At 50.4% G+C, this 16,826-nt stretch overlaps 1 protein-coding gene across 2 annotated transcripts in view; it reads right to left on the reverse strand.

The window, feature by feature from the left end:
- Positions 1-16,826, reverse strand: part of Sdk2 (sidekick cell adhesion molecule 2) — a 282,556-nt gene that overhangs the window by 98,712 nt on the left and 167,018 nt on the right. For both annotated transcript variants that reach the window (XM_021212230.2, XM_029546072.1), the window contains one exon: positions 9,920-10,053. In XM_021212230.2, coding sequence (XP_021067889.1) covers positions 9,920-10,053 — 134 coding nt within the window. The remainder of the gene's footprint in view (positions 1-9,919; positions 10,054-16,826) is intronic.

The raw sequence follows: 16,826 nt of genomic DNA on the forward strand, positions 1-16,826 counted from the left end.
GGTTCCCCGGTGTGGGGGTCTGAGTGAGAAATGTCCCTTCTAGGTTTGAACGCTTGGTCCTCAGAGGGCGGCACTGCTTGGGGGAGGTTATGGAACTTTTAGGGGGTGCGGTCTGGCCTCCCTTGCCTTTCAGTTTGTTCTGCTTCATGTTTGAGTTTAAAAGATGTGATGATCTTTTGGCTCTCAGCTCCAGCTGCCTGCCGTTTAGACTCCCTCTGAACCCGTATGCCCAAAGTGTTGGACTGGAGCAACGAAAAGCACCTAACACACCTGGGGGGTGGGAGGGAACTTTGGTGGAATCGTACTTCGGCCTTATAACGAGGGGGGGGGGAGACTTTGATATCTCTTCAGGGAGGGAATTCTCCCAGGAGTCCCCTCCCCTGGTTCAGGGCCACCCAGCAGCCGTGGATGTGGCTTTATTTAGAAATAGGGTCTTTGTAGACATAACTGGTTCAGCTGAGATCCAACTGCAGTGGGGGCGAGTGCTCTATCCAATGGGAATGGCATCCTTCTGTATAGGGGTCAGGGGCTCCAGAACAAGACCCTCAGGGGAGAAGCTGAGCAAAGGCAGAGGTGGGGACTAGAGCCGAGAAGGGAGTGCAGAGGATGTCGGCTTCGAGGAGTGGAAGAGGCTGTGGAGACCCCTTAGAGCCTCCTGAGGGGGAATGGGGACTTCAAGACTTCTTGATGCCAGATTTTATTCCAGACCCACGAGAGAGTCTGTTCTCATGACGGGCTTCCCTGTGGTGGCATGCTGTTACACTGACCACAAGGGGCCAGCCCAGGTGCTGCCATGGAGGCCGAGACGGTGCTGGCTCTGGGCTGGATTGTATCTCCTGGTGGCTCATATTCTGGGACCCTAATGCTGATATGATGGTGTTGGAAGTGAGAGTGTAGAAGCTGAGGAGACGTGGCTAGGCCTGTGGGGTATGGCGCCCACCATGGGACTAGCACCTTCAGCCTCTTTCTCTTGTTCACTTCCTGTCCCCTTCCCCTCTCTCAGTTGCCTCCTTCTCTATATTATCTTGGCTCTTTCTTCTTTATCTTGCTATCATCTTTCTCTCTTGTATTACCTTTCCTTCCCCCTCTCCCTCCCTGTCTCCCTCTCTCCTTACTTCTCTTTCACCACCTCTCCTCCCCGCTTCTCCCACTTCTTCTCCTCTTCAGCCACATGAGGATACAGAGAGTGAGCGGGTAATTGTGCCCCAATCAGGAGCCATACCCTCGCCAGCCCTACCTTGCTCTGACCTTAAGTCTTCAACTCCGGACCTGTGACGGCGTCAATAAATGCAGCTTAAGGCTGGACATATGGCTTTGTCACAAGCCTCTGAGCTGATGTTTAGTTCTGGTGGCTACCATGTCTCAAGCAGGGAACAGGCACATGGTGGTTGGTAGGTGTGTGCAAACACCCTCCCGTGACTGAAGAAACCATGGTGCAGTCATTATCATTGCCCACCTCCGGGAATACGGGATGAAACGAAAGAGGGCTTTTATGCATGGGCTTATGAAATAAAAGGCGAAGAAGCAACACCCTTTCTGTGGACAGGGTAGTTCCATGGCCTTTCTGGTACTCTGGGCTCTTTCAGAGGTGCCTGGCTCCTCTTGCTGGACCAGCATAGGCCCAGCACTGCCTCCAGCCTCATCATCCACTCTGCACCTCTTCTGGGCTCTTTAAAATACACCTGGAGAGAACTTTTTTCTAGTGTGACTACAAATCTCTCTAGTTGGCTTCCTTCCAGGGCTCCTTAGAGAGAGCCCGCTGTGACAGCTTGCACAGGTGTAGGTGACAGTGTGGGGGTGATGATCCTCTGTGGGCCAAGTACCCTCGCAGCCACTGTGAGCCGCTCTGGCTGGCCCCAGGCGGGTTTTCTGGCTGAGCTCTAGGCCTTGTTAGAAAGAGCGGAGGAAGAATAGGGCTAAAATGTAAAAATAAAGGAAAATGAACGGGCAAGAAGGCGGCATATAAAGCAGAGTAATTGCAACAATATAAAGTCTCATGTAGGTGCCATAAAGTGCGATCGGATTGAAAGCTGCTGATATAGCTGAATCCATAAACGTGTGCTCTAAGTTGTTTATTACATGCTTGCGTGCAGGTACCATGGCCCAGATTAATGGGCCACGCCGAGGAGACAGACTGTTAGAGTCTGAGCCGGTGCTGCCGGCCTGATAAACAGAAAGCCCGGAGGAAGGCGAGCTATCGGGAGGTGGAGATTAAATGAGGAGGGCTGTTAGTGTGACACTGGGACCCCCCCACCCGCACCCCGAGCATGTGGTCAGGTCCAGGCAGCAGCCTACAGAGCTGGAGGCGAGCCATGGTGGCTGAGGACCCTTGGTTCAGGGGAAGAGGATAGGCCTGGGGCTTAGGGAAGCCTGGGCCTTAGGCTTGCTCTGTCCCAGGTGTTCCGGGGTGACCTAGATAGGTGGCTGTATTCCGCTCAGTCTCTCTGTTTTCTCAGGGACAAATCTGGAATAAGAATTGTTACTTGGAGCTGTGGACATCGCTCGCTGGGTTGAGTGTTTGCCTAGCACGCAGCAAGCTCTGGGTTCAATTCCCAACGTGGTAGCTGGGAGAGGCAGCAGAGGTAGGGAGGGTATGATGGTAGGCGTGGTGGCTCGGAGTTAATTCCAGCACCTGGGAGGCAGAGGCAGGTGGATGTTTCAGGCTAACCTGGGCTACACATTGAGATCCTCAATATAACAACGGGACACGGTGGTACATTATCATCCCAGGGTGCACAGAGCAGAGGCAGGAAGGTCAGGAGCTTGAGGCTATTTATTGAGTTTAAGATCAGCTGGAGCTACAGGAGACCCTCTCAAAAAAAAAAAAAAAAAATTCACCGCCAGAGCTAGGTCAGGTGCTGAAAACCTGTTATCATTGCTACCTGGGAGGCAGAAGCAAGAAGATAGACTTCAAGGCCAGCCTGTGTAACTTACAAGACCCTATCTTGAATAAAAAGCGGCAGCTTAGGAACACAGAACAGCTATCGCTCCCTTATTTAGGATTTGTGGGTTCAGGGTTGATTCCTAGTACTGAAAAATCAAATTGTAGCACCTGTCTGCGCAGTGTGGATTTAGGTCCCTGCTCAGCACATCTTGCTCGGTGGATATCAGGAATGGAGGATTCCCTACAAAGAGAGATGGTAGGATCTGTCCTTCTGGGAAAAGGCTCATCAGTGACTTAAAGATGCTGAGGGCTGGAAGGAGGCAGTGAGGGGGCTCGGCTGGTCTAGCATGAGTGCAGAATGCCCTGTGCGTAGTAGGTGCTCAGGGAGGGATGGTACTTCTCCTGGCAACAGTTTACCCATGTTGAGGAGAACTGTCCCTACCACCTCACAGCTGAGTGTCAGACCCTGGGGTTACTGAGAAGTGGGAGTTGTAGGGCCTCAGGGGTTCTTCCCTGAGGGAGATACCCATGCCCAGACCGTGGGGGATAAGGCAGAGCCTCTAGCTGCTGGAGATGGAAGAATGGCTTCATGAAGCCCTAGTCTTGAGAGATATTGAGAGAAGAGAGAGGGGCGATCTATAACAGACTATGTATGTGGTGTAGACACCACAGCAGTGGTCCTCATTGATAAGGGTGGTGGCAGAGTTCATGGCTTGTTCTCCCCCCCCCAGTCTGTCCGTTTCTGCCTACAGGAGGAAGGGGTTGGCGGTTCTAGGGCATTACCCAGCAGAACCCACACGTGTCCTTAGCTCATTCTTAGCACACTGCTATCAGGAGGTCAGAGGTACCTTATGGTAGGAAGCCCAGTTTCCATCCCTGCCATGGGGTGAAGCAGATTTTCTGGGAAAGTCAGGTTGGACTTGGTGGCTGAGGATATATGAGTCCAGCTAGGGCAAGAGGACAAAGCCAATAGGGCACAGGGATTGCTTAGGGGTGGAGGAAGAGGACAGAAGTGACGTGATGGTTGTGAGACCGGAAGCCTAGAGATGGGGCCCTTATAGAAAGTAGTGGGGAGCCCCAGGGTAAACTGGGTTTCAAAGGGAGATGTGTTTGGATTTTGTCAGTGTACTGGCTAGTTTTGTGTCAACTTGACACAGGCTGGAGTTATCACAGAGAAAGGAGCTTCAGATGGGAAAATACCTCCACAATATCCAACTGTAAAGCATTTTCTCAATTAGTGATCAAGAGGGGGAGGTCCCCTTGTGGGTGGTGCCATCTCTGGGATGGTAGTCTTAGTTCTATAAGCGCTCAGGCTGAGCAAGCTAGGGGAAGCAAGCCAGTAAAGAACTTCTCTCCATGGCTTCTGCATCAGTTCCTGCTTCCTGACCTGCTTGAGTTCCAGACCTGACTTCCTTTGGTGATGAACAACAGTGTGGAAGTGTAAGCTGAATAAACCCTTTCCTCCCAAACTTGCTTCTTGGTCATGATGTTTGTGTATGAATAGAAATCCTGACTAAGACAGTCAGATTGAATGTTTGAGATGGTGATAGATGGATGTCTAGGTGGGTATATAGATGGATGTCTAGATGAATGTCTACATTGGTGTCTAGATGTGTATCTAGTTGAGTGTCTAGGTGGATGTCTAGATGGGTATCTAGATGTGTGTCTAGGTGGGTTTCTAGATGGGTGCCTAGGTAGGTGTCTAGATGGATGTCTGATGGGTGTCTAGATGAGTGTCTAGGTAGGTGCCTAGATGGGTCCCTAGATGGGTGTCTAGAAGAATGTTGAGATGGTGTTGGATGGATGTCTAGGTTAGAGTCTAGGTGAGTGTCTAGATGAATGTCTACATGAGTGTCTAGATGTGTGTCTAGGTGGGTGCCTAGATGGGTGACTACATGGGTATCTAGAAAGATGTTTGAGATGGTGATGGATGGATGTCTAGGTGGGTGCCTAGGTGTGTCTAGATGGATGTTTGAGTTGGTGATGAACAGATGCCTAGATGGCTGGAGACATTTGGAGGTGCCAGGCTTAGGACCTCTGGGACCTCCTGGTGTGGACTTGGCATCGACTCATGACATTCAGGAGTGAAGGATGAAGGCTGAGCCCTGGATGCTGGGCTTTCTCACTTCCTGGAACAGGAAGTGGTGGTAGAGGAGGACCCATGAAGGGTGCAGAATGTAGACTGCGGATTCTACAGCTCAGGAGATAGGGTCAGGCAGGGGTGAGGGGTGGGGTGTCTGGGTGATGGTGCAGGGGGTGGGATGCAGGACAGGAATGGGTTAAGAGAAGCAACTAAGCTGGGGAGACTCTGACAGAGCCATGGAGGGAGGCGTCGGTGACCTTCTTTGGATCGCAGCTCAGGAGGGTTTTCTGTTTCCCTTCTGATGTGTGAAACCACAGTGGTGCCTGTGGCTCAGGCTTCATGGTTAATGCTCGTGGGTCTCAGGCCTGACTTTGCCGGTATTAGCAAAACCCACTGGGAAGTGGTCGATATTATTTCCTTGGCTGGTTCCCTCAGTTTTTGTCACCTATGAAATGTGGATCATGGGAACCGGTAAGATGGTTTAGCAGTGAGAGGCACTTGACACCAGGGTTGAAGGACCTGAATTTGATCCCCAGGACCCATGTGGTGGAAGGAGAGAAATGACTCTTTTAAATTGTCTCTTACTCCCAAATGTGTGCTGAGGAATGTGTGCTCCCCTTCTGCCCCCCAATAAACGTAATATAAAGTCTGGATAAGGACAGCCTAACCATCTGCCAGTGAGGACAGCTGTAGAGATGGCCCCAGTAACCATCAGAATGTGGAGAGCCTTAGGCACCAAGGAAGCAGGCAATCTGTCAGTTGCCAATAACAAAGGTGATACGAGGAGCCACCGGGTATGGTGAGATTCACCTTTGTAGGACACTCCTGGTTGACATGTGTTGGGTGGCCTAGACTTTGAGGCCTGGATACCCTGAGGCTGTAAAGATGTTCTCCCCAAGGTTGGAGATGAGCCGTGTTTATCCATCAGATCTTTTCAGAAAAGAGCTAAAGGTCCTTTGATGCCCACTGGCTCCTGCAGCCAGGTGAGTTGTGCGGTGTCAGTCTCCTGTGACCAGGAGACTGTGGGGAGGGACAGCCCAGGGACCAAAATGCAGGTGTGTGCTGCATTCAATTCATGTTCTAGATAATGGCTTAAGGACAACCCTCAAAAACTCAAAGCACAGAATCTAAGGCTTTAGCTTTGGGGCTCTATGGGAACCCACCTCTTGCTTATGGGGTTCCTGACACCAGTTGGGGTGGGGTAGGCAAGACCTGGCACATGGGAGGGGTTGTTGTGTTGAGGTTTATTAGGCCCTCACAACCATGGCTAGGATTGCGAATCAACAAGGTGGCTCTCAGTGTACGGACTATGATGCTTCCTGTAGTACTAGGATGCTGTGGTGACCAGAACCTCAACAGTCAAGCTGTGACCTCATAGGCAAGCCCAGACAGGGAGGGCTTCTTTCTGAGAACTGCTAGTTAGAAACGGGGCACAGACAGAGCTTTCCACATGGAAGCCAAGTTGGATCGAGCATCCCAAAACTATTTCTGTCAGATGGACATCAAGGGACAGTCCCCTCTGGGTTCTTCCTCCTAGCATGGCTTCAGACACTGTCATATAGTGGAGTGAGTGACTCACTAGGCCCCAGGAACTGCAAGTGAGCATTAAAGAGCCATTAGCTCTTTCCTGAAAAGTCCCGATAGAGGGACACCTGCTCATCCCCAACCCCGGGGGATACCAGTTCTCCAGCCTAGGGGTATCCGGGCCCCAAAATCCAGGCCACCCACCATGGCCCTCAAGCCGCGCATGCCCACCAAGCTCCTGAAATGTGGCTTGCATCTGTTTGACTTAATGAGATTTAATTTTAGCTAATTTACATTTAATTAAAAACGGATCCCCAATCCAGTTATTAGACCACTTTTGAGTAGAAGTGGAACAACTTGGACGTAAGACTATACCTTTATGGCTATAAATCTGATGAAATCTAAATACGGATCACGTATTTCAGATGAAGATTTAGCATTCAAATTGAGATGCGCTTCAAGTGTAAGACACGCAGAGATTTCACAGACTTAGCACGCCAAAAAAAAAAAATCTGAAGTAAAATATCCTGCTAATATATTCTATATTGATGGCATGCTAAAAGGATATTTTGGATACTTTGGGTTAAATAGAACACATTAATAAAATGAATTCTGCTTCTTCCTTTTTTACCTCATGAAAAATGAGGTAAGCTTCAACGTGGTGGTGTATGCCTGCAATCCCAGCTCTTGAAAGGTGGAGGGAGGTGAGTAGGGAGTTCAAGGTCATCCGTAGTTACACAGGAAATTCGAAGGTTATGGGAAATTCTGTCTCAAAACAAAAAACCCTCCAAAAAAACCAAACCCAAAACACAAAAGACACACCCGAATAAATAAAACACCTAAATAATATAAATGGATACAAATGGGGCCATTGGAAAGTGTTAAGATGGTATGTGGGGCTTATATTAATTCTGTATTATGTTTCCACGTAATAGTACAGGTCTGATCTGTGAGTGTGTGTGTGTGTGTGTGTGTGTGTGTGTCCATTAGACAGATGTGGACTTTCAGGACTTTGATGCTAGGTACATTTTTGGGGTCGCCAGCTTGATTCTTTCCTTCTCCCTTTCCAATGAGTAGGACTCCCCTTAGGGATGCTGAGGTGGAGGGAGGGGAGAGTCTGGTGGGAAAAGGAGGGAGGGGAAGGAGGAGGAGGGTGTGGCTTCAAGCCAGGTACGGGGAAACTGAGCTGCTGGTGGGCGAAGTGGCACTTGCTCTCACAAATTGGCTGGCAGGCAGGCAGGCTGGGGGGAGGGCATGTCAGCACAGTGGCTCGTGGGAGGGAGATTAACTAAAAATCAGCCCTTGAGGACATAGACATGGAGGAGACTGGCAGCTGGGTGGGTCTGGGGTAGGCACAGAGGAGACTGGCAGCTGGGTGGTCTGGGGTGGAGGCAGATGGGGGACACAGAGGGGCTCAGGTGGCTTCACTTGGGCTGGCTGGAAGGCTGGAGTGGCTTGCAGTTGAATAAGAAGTGACATCATGGGCTGGCGAGATGGCTCAGCGGTTAAGAACACTGACTGCTCTTCCAAAGGTCCTGAGTTCAAATCCCAGCAACCATATGGTGGCTCACAACCACCCCTAATGAGATCTGATGCCTGATTATGGTGCATCTGAAGTCAGCTACAGTGTACTTATGTATAATAATAAATAAATCTTAAAAAAAAAAGAAGTGACATCATGGGCTGCCTTGATTCCTAAGAGGAGGAGCTGCAGGCTGAAGGCCGAACACAGAGGAGGGTTCCCTGACCATAGATCTGGGGTAAACTGAGGCACTCAAGAAGATCCCTCGATATAACTTGAACAACTCACTCCATGATTTTGTCTGCCATCTGCTAGTGTGTGTGTGTGTCCCTCTTTCCCTCTTCATCTCTCTCTGGGATAGAACCTCATTATGTAGACAAGGACAGCCTGGTCTATATAATGAGAGGTCCTCTTGCCTCTGCCTTCAGAGTCTCCAGTGTGTCAGGCTAACCTCACACTTGCTACGTAGCCAAGGATGACCTTGAACTCCTGATCCTCCTGTTTCTACCTCCTAAATGCTGGGGTGACATGCTTTTTGCCACTACATCTAGTTTTATGTGGTGCTGGGGATAGAAACCAGGACTTGTGTGTGGTAGGCACTTAACCAACTGAGCTACATACCAAGTTTGACAATAACTCTTAAAAAAGATATCTGGGCCCCAAGAGACTCTGAGAAACCTCATCAGTGAGAAATCACTAGAGAAACCACCTTGCTGGCCAACAAAATTCCTCGCTCCTGCATACACAGCCCTGGCTCAGGTCAATGTCATAGGTGACATCCATGGTCTTCACGGGTCGGTATGCAGAGTGGATTCCCTTCCCTAGCTTCAGATTTCTTCCCAGGAAGATGGGAAACTGGCTTGGAGGAAGGAATCAATGGGGTTGTCCAGAAAGGAGTCCTGTTGGAGCTCAGAAGGGCCAGGGAGGAGACAGCAAGGGCTGCGAATGTCCTAGAAACTGGCAGTCAGAAGCTAGGCTAAGAGAAGGCAGAAATACTCAACTTGCCGCTGATGGATATGTATGGGTGTGTCATCAATGATGAATGAGATCTGCATTGGGAGTGGGAGTCATACAGATGTGGAGTGCTTGAACATCTGGCTCCCCTAGGTCCAAAGGTGCTCAGCTGCTTCAGGAAATAGAGGTCCTGTTCCTAAACTTGGACTTGGTCTCTTGGCTCAGGAGACACTCTGGTCATCTGTTTGTCCCACCTTCTCCAGCCTAAGGTTAGGTTCTGAGGGTCAGGCCAGTCTGGTGAGCAGAACTAGACTCGGGGTGACAACCCTGCTCTAGTTCCAACGGAAGTAGGAGTGTCTCTGTGCCACAGGACCCTGGCACAGGGTAATGCTGGGCTGAGCTCTTGTGCCTGTGTCTCACAGGGAGCCATGCAGCTGAAGGTGGGCAGAGGTAGAAATTTGGGGAAGAGCCCGTTGACAGAAACGCTGGCTCCAGGCAGAAACAGCACTTTTATGTGCCAGCTGGGCAGACGGTTAGTGTATTTCTTTTAAAATTGAGCTTCCGATCTCCCTGGGTGCTATCTCCATCTGCACCTGAGCCTGGGGTGGCTGGCATCCACACATGTGAGCACACATTCCCTCATGTGCCTCTACCTTCCTCTAGCCTCCAATAGACATGTTTGTGGTTATAATAAGCCTAGCCTTTCCTGGAGCTGTGCCTGCCACAGAAGTACCTTCCATAACCCCGCTTTCCCCTGTGACCTTCACTGGCTTTCCTAACCTTGTCTCCCTACTCAGGCTGTGGCTCCTCCTCCTCTGGAGACAGCTCCACCCCTCCATCCCTAACCCTACCTCCCCTACCACTCCATCTTCCCAACAGCCCCCTGGAGCCCCATTCCCGAGATTTAATGACCCGCTGGTTTCTGCTCAGCGATGGTCCCCGGCTTACTTACTCTCCACGGCGAGAGTGATGGGCTGGCTGGTCTTGTTGTCTCCGTTCTTGTCATTAACCGCCTGCACGTAGTAGCGGCCAGCATCAGGAGCCACCGTCGACAGGATGACCAGGGTGTTCTCCAGGGTGATGGCTCTGAGGAGAGACAAGAAGATTTCTTTTGGACAGGCGCCCAAAGGTCTTGCAGGCAGGCTGTGCGACTGTGGGATCTGAGGTAGGTGGTTTGATTATAATCGCTCCCGCTCCCGTAGCTGGGAAGAGGAGAGCAGCCTCCAAGAGGGCCTCCAACACTCTATTCCAGTGTTTGCTGAGAATCTACCATGATTGGGGTGCAGCCCGTTAAGTCCCAATTGTTCTTTCCATCCCCGAACCTGAGGCTTCCTCAGAGCACACCCTAGGATCCGGTTGGGGGCATTTTTTGGACTCTCTTGGAATTCTGTTCCTGTCCATGTCATAGCCTTGATGGCTCTGTGAAGTCGCCTTTGCCAAAAGTTCACAGAGTGAATGAGTGATTAACAATGAACGAGGAGTGACAAGAATGATTTCAAAAAATGAAGTCCAGGATCAGTGCGCATGCGTGTGCGTGGGTGCGCATGCGCCTGTGCATGTCTGCGATGCATGTGCGTGCGTGCGTGCGTGCGTGCGTGCTTACGTGTGTCCAAGCCAGAGGTCAACTTCAGTGGTCATCCTTGTTTGTTGACACAGGGTTGATCACTGGCCTGGAACTTACTGGTTCAGCTAGACTAGACTGCCAGTGAACCCCAAGGATCAACCTGCCTCTGTCTCCCCACCTCTGGGCATACAAATATAACTGGGGATCAAGTTTAGATCCTTGTGTTTGCAAGGCAAGCATTTTATTTTATTTATATGAGTACAATGAGCACACTGTCGCTGTCTTCAGACACACCAGAAGAAGGCATCAGATCCCATTACAGATGGTTTTGAGCCACCACATGGTTGCTGGGAATTGAACTCAGGACCTCTGGAAGAGCAGTCAGTGCTCTTAACCGCTGAACCATCCCTCCAACCCGGGAGGGCACTTTATAGATGAAGCCATCTCTCTAGCCCCGGGATTGGCTGCTTCGTAAGTCAGTTTAAGCAGACTCAAAGGCCTTGGTGAGTCTGGTCTGAAGCAGACTTCTGAGGGCCACGCCCCTCTGGTGTCCTCACTGGGAATCAGTTTCCCTTTCCCCTGTGAACTGGGCTGGGCCATTTGTTCCAGGCTGCTTCCCTTCCCCACCCCTCATCCCAAGATCAGCAGGCAGGAAACCCCGGGGGCTGGGGTCCCCCTTACATGGGTGTGAAGTGGTTCTGGCGTGCTGCCCACACCGGCTCTGCCCAGCCTCTCTTACCCATTCTCCTGATGACAAACAAAACCATTAGTTTGCCACGTCTGTCTCTGGATTGTAATGCGATGTGCCCGAGACAGCTGTTAAACATCCTTAATGTTAGTTTAACAAGGACAAATCCAGTTGAATTCTCTTCAAATTTTCCCATTAGGTGAATGTTACAGAGTTTTAAACAGGCTCTCAGATAAACACCCTCACTAATGTCTCTCTGGCCCAGCTCTCGCCTCGGCTGGCTGTGCTGTCCCCACCCCCTTGGTTCTGAATTTGGGGATTTTCAGGCCTTGGGTCCTCACACCATCAGGGAGAGTTCTGGGCAGTTGGGTTGCAAGATCTCTGCCCCCAATGCTTAGGGACTCTAGTGAGGTCCTATTTTCTCACAGAGTTCTTTTTCTCTTTAGCTAATGAGGAGATGGGAATAAGATCATAGCCAAGCTAGTATAGTGTGTGTGTGTGTGTGTGTGTGTGTGTGTGTGTGTGTGTGCGCACAAGAACATGCATGCATGTTTATGTGGGTCTATGTGCATGTGTTGTATGTGTAGTCTTAAAGATCACCTTGGGTGTCATTCCTCAGGTACCCACTTTGAGACAGGGGTCTCTTACTGGTCTGGAACTCACCTCGTAGGCTAGGCTGGCTGTGTAGGGGCTGGGACCCTAGAGATCTTCCTGTCTCTGACTCCCTAGTACTGGGATGACAAGTGGGAGCCCCCAGGCTGTGTGCTAGGATGGTATTCACATCTGCTTTCAGGCTTGCAAGTCAAGCACTTTACCAACTGATCCATCTCCCCAGTCCCATAGGCCTCACCTGGCACAGTCTGGTTTAGGAATGGAGGGACTTTCAGGACCTTGGGGTCATGTAAATCCCCATTCTAAAATATGTTGAACGCCAGATGTGGGGTTGGGATGGTGGCCACCTTCCCATCTGAGGGACCCCTTGTCTCAGCTAGGGTCCTTGTCCTTAGATGTGGATTGTGGAGCAGGGAGCTGTGAGTTGGAAGAAGGGTCTGGGCTGTGTAGGGTGGTGTGGCTGGGGTTGAGCTCTGGTGTGCGGCTCTGGCCTCTGAGGATCATGTGTTTCCTCCCATGCTATCTGGGTCCTGTCCCTTTGTGCTGTAGGAAATATTTAAAAAAATGAACTGGTATGTTCTTCCCCTAGAGCTGGCAACTCTCAGCTTTGGCGGCTTAGCCGGCCATGCACTGGCAGGCAATGGCCAACCTGTTTTGTCTCGTGGAGATTCTCTGGTTCTGCACTCCACAATCTCTCCACCCAGCTCGCTAGGTTCCCACTGGTGAGTTGTTACCACGCCAGCCCCATGCTTCAAATCCCCCACAGACTTTGTGGTACACCTCTGGCAAAACCACAGCTTTGCTGCTGTACCTTTCTCTCTTGAACCCAGACAAGCCGATATGTGAAGGAAAACGCAACACAAACTTAGTTCAGAAACAGTGGTAACTCAATCTCTGGGAGCAACAACTAAAACCTAATCTTGTCAGCCTTATGAAAATCCAATTCCTCTGGTGGCGAATCCTTGTGGATTCGCCATGATACTGGGAAACTCTAGCAGCTATGTCTTACCCCTCTGCTGTCCCCATGCCAAAAAGGGCCTAACTCTCTCCATCTTCCTCTCTTCTTCCAGCCAGAAGTTCCCCCTACTCGCCCAGTGATTGGCTCCTTTATTCTCTAGGAGACTGGTTCACAAGAACAGCAACAGGCCCATCTACAACATCTTTGTCCTTGAAAAAATGGAAGATAATATTTGCTAAAACTCCTCCCAGCTTCACGGTTGTCTCTGCCACTTGGTTCCTGGCAGAAGAATAGCCCACTACCAGTCCTCACCCTCAGCCCCCTCTTGGCACAGCCTGGCTTCAGGATGGAGGGACTCTCGGGTCATTGGGCTCATGTAGATCCAGCTTCCTGAGTCACTGTACTATAGAGGCAGGTCTCACAGAGTTCCCAGGGGACTCACTGTCTGGTCACCCACCTGTTCTGGACTGGAGAAAGAGCCCACCCTGACTCTTCCCTCCTTGACCGGGAAAGCCCCTGACTCCCATTCTCGGCTTCAGCCATCCTTTGGGTGTGTTATGACTGTCTTCTCCATTTGTCCCTGGGGGTTTGGATGGCTCATTTTGTGAGCAGACTAATAGAGGAGGGAGCAATTCATGAGCGAAGGGAGAGATTTTAGGAATGGGTTGAAGTTTTCCTAGAACAGGATTTATGCTCTTTTTTTGTCCTTATAGGGAGTTTTCTAAATGGTGTTCGACACATGATGGGAGTGGCGGTTTTGCTAAGCTAATGACAGGCAGAATACAGAATAATGTACAGGGGACGGTGACTGATCATATGTGGTTCTCAACCAGCAGCAGTGACCCTCCATGACTGCTGGATGGTTGATTGCCACAGCTGTGGGAGAGCACCACAGACAAGGCGGAGTAGAGGCCAGGACCTCTGCTCAGTGGGTATCCTTTGAGGTCCCAGATGCATGCCCCCAAGAGAACAAGTCTGACTGTAGATGACCACATGGGAGGCTGAGTGCTATGGCCTGGGTGTTGCTTTGAATGTCTTCCCCAGTGTTAATAAGTTGAAATAATTCTGTCTCCCATTATGAGATGGAAAGAGGTGAGGGACCTCCTGACCTTGGCATTTAAAGGTGGGACTGTAGGGGCTGGTTAGAGTTGGGTGAGGTCATTAGGGCAGATCCCCATGATTCACACACACACACACACACACACACACACACACACACACACACACACACACACACACATATGCCTGCACACACATGCACATGCTTACACCTATACTATATTTCTAGTCATATGATGCTCTGTACCACCTCATGACTCTGATGGCAAGGTCATGATCAACTAAGGACCCTAGAACTTGGACCCCCAGAGCCAGAAGCCAAAACACAGCTCCCTCCCTTTATAACTCAGTCAGACTGTAGGTTGGTGCAGTTAACAATGCAAAGCGGACTAAGACACTGTGAAAACCTGTCTGAAGAGGAGCCTTAAGTTGCTTCTCCTGGTGGAGGCTGTGGCTGCTGGGCAGCGAGGTACAGCTCTGCATCTTCGTCATCTGGGGTGGGGGTGGGCTGTGTGGACACCTCTCATCTCGGACCATGGGAGCACCTGTATCATCCTTGAGTAGTCCCTCCCCTCTGTTGGAGCAGGGTGACTTTGGGGACCATTTTTGGTGACATCGGTGCTCTAGTGACCCAGGTTTCAAGTGACTGTGCATAGAAGCCATCTCCCTGTCCTTTGTTCTAGGTCAGAACTTGGATGGGTAAAACCATCCTTCTATGGCTTCAGCTCACTGGCGTGTGGTCTCCTGGTTACTGTGGCTGGCACTGTCCATCCCAGCACTCTAGCCTAGATGCCACGGAGCCTGAGAGCCACAGGGTACGGGAAGTCATAGGGCATGGGAGTGGCATGAAAGGCAGAGGCCTTTTAACTTGTCACCTTGATTCTGTCAGGAGGGCTCCCCAGCCCTGTGCATATTGACTGTCCCTTTTGAGGTAACTGTGGAAGGATGAAATGGCTCATTTCCAGTATGCCCACAGCATCCACCCTGCTACACCATATATGTGCTCACACTGGGAGAAGCTGGAAAAAGAAACTCTGAGTAGGGCACCAATAGCAAGGTTCACCAGTAGCCCTCTTAGCAGGGGCTGGGTCCTCTCCTCTTCTTCCGGTTCACCATGATTGGCGGGCCCTAGCTCTGCCTCTAATGTGTTGCTCTCTCATTCAGCATCCTCCTTTCTCAGCTCTGAGAGTAATGGATTCATAATTTAATTAAGGAGAGAGTAAGCCATCCTAGAGTGTGCCCAGAGCTCCCAGTGTGTGACTCTGTTAGGAATCATGTCCCCTTTCACCGGCAGGCTTGGGGCCAATCTGCATTCTGCCCAGTGGTAAGAGGCACTCTGTAGATAGTGGAGCCTTGCCAGTTAATATCACTTATCAGATATTGAGCACCAGCACACGGATACAGGGGACTGGCTTCCAGGGAGCCGCCCTGCTTACCTATGAATATTAATTCACCGTAATTACCAAAATGAAACCACTCCAGTGCTTCATCACAAATTTGGTGGATGTGTTTATGAAAGTGGGCGGGAGTGGTCACAGAGAGAGAGTGTATACACACACACACACACACACACACCTGTGCAGGCCAAGGTTGTTGTAGCCTGTTGGCATGAGAAGCAGGTAGTGTGGAGGATGGGAAAGTGACCATAGGAGAGAGCCGGAAGCAAAGGATTCATCTACCTCTGCACATGTGCCAGCATGCCCTCTTTCATAGTCAGAGCAGACAGTACTAGTCAAAGCATGAGGTTCGATTTGCTTCCAGCTCTGAGTTCCAGGCAGCCAGGCCAATTGATTTGCCTGCAGGATGGATACACCTGGGGTCCAAGAGCTACACTCAGAAATGGAGTTAAGATGGGATTGTGACTCACTGACATGTCCCAGTTCCTGTGTGGTGGCAGAACATGTCCCTTCCACAATGTGATGTCAATATCTGCATGATGGGTGATCCATTCAACTGGCTTTATTGAGTTTTAGGTTTAAGGGGAGGGGGCACACTTTGACACCTGTTCACCTGCAGTACACTCTACCCTTTCCCTTGTTGGGTACCCATGCCTCATGCTGCCTGCTGGCCTTCTGTTCATGAAGAAACTGATGGCCTAGTGGTGTGGACACAGAGAGCCTTCTGTCCGAATTTTGCATGTCATGGTTTCTGCCAGTGGGATGTGAGTGGGGGGTTAATATGTGTGCATTTCCCTTCTTTCTCTTCCAAAGTATCCAGATAATAGTTTGGGGCCGTCTGGCTAGAGGATGAACCTGTGGAACATGGCTGAATGACCTGCCACCAAGCAAAAGGCCATCTCCAATGGGAAAAACAGTCAATGGGAGATAACCCCAGACAAACGAGCCCAACCATGAGAAGCACCTCACCGGCGCACCAACCTAAACCACCAATCTTCACACTCCTAACAAAACACAGCAAATGTTCCTTAGCGATCTATTAAGATGGTTTGTTACACAGCTACATTGTGGCGAAAGATGGCTGATACATGTTGAGGATGGTTTTCTTTTCCTTTGCTTTTTTGTTTTTTTCAACACAGCTTCTCACTGTATAGCCCTGGCTGTCCTGGAACTCACTCTGTAGACCAGGCTGGCCTCCAATTCAGGGATCGGCCTGCCTCAACCTCCCAAGTGCTGGGATTAATGGCTTGTGCCGTGAAGCCCAGCTCGGAGGATGGTTCTCAATTCTGGCTGCACGATGGAATCAAACAGGGAGCTTTAAAAATTTCTGACAGCCAAAGAGCATCCCATTTAAATGGAATCAGAGTGCCTTAGGCAAGAACCTGAGGACTGGTTCATTTCAATGCTCCCACGGGGGCCAGATTGAGAATGGCTGTGTCAGGATCAGCTCTATGAAACACAGTCACTTCCTTGTGTCTGTGTGCTTGCCTGCACATATGTTCCACAGAAGGCCCGGATTATCTCCACTCGGCAGCTAGGAGGGATCTAGAAAAGTAGTTAAACCTCAGGTTTATAGTTGCT

Source organism: Mus pahari, chromosome 14, assembly GCF_900095145.1.
Source record: "Mus pahari chromosome 14, PAHARI_EIJ_v1.1, whole genome shotgun sequence".
In the NCBI taxonomy this organism is placed as follows: Eukaryota; Metazoa; Chordata; class Mammalia; order Rodentia; family Muridae; genus Mus; species Mus pahari.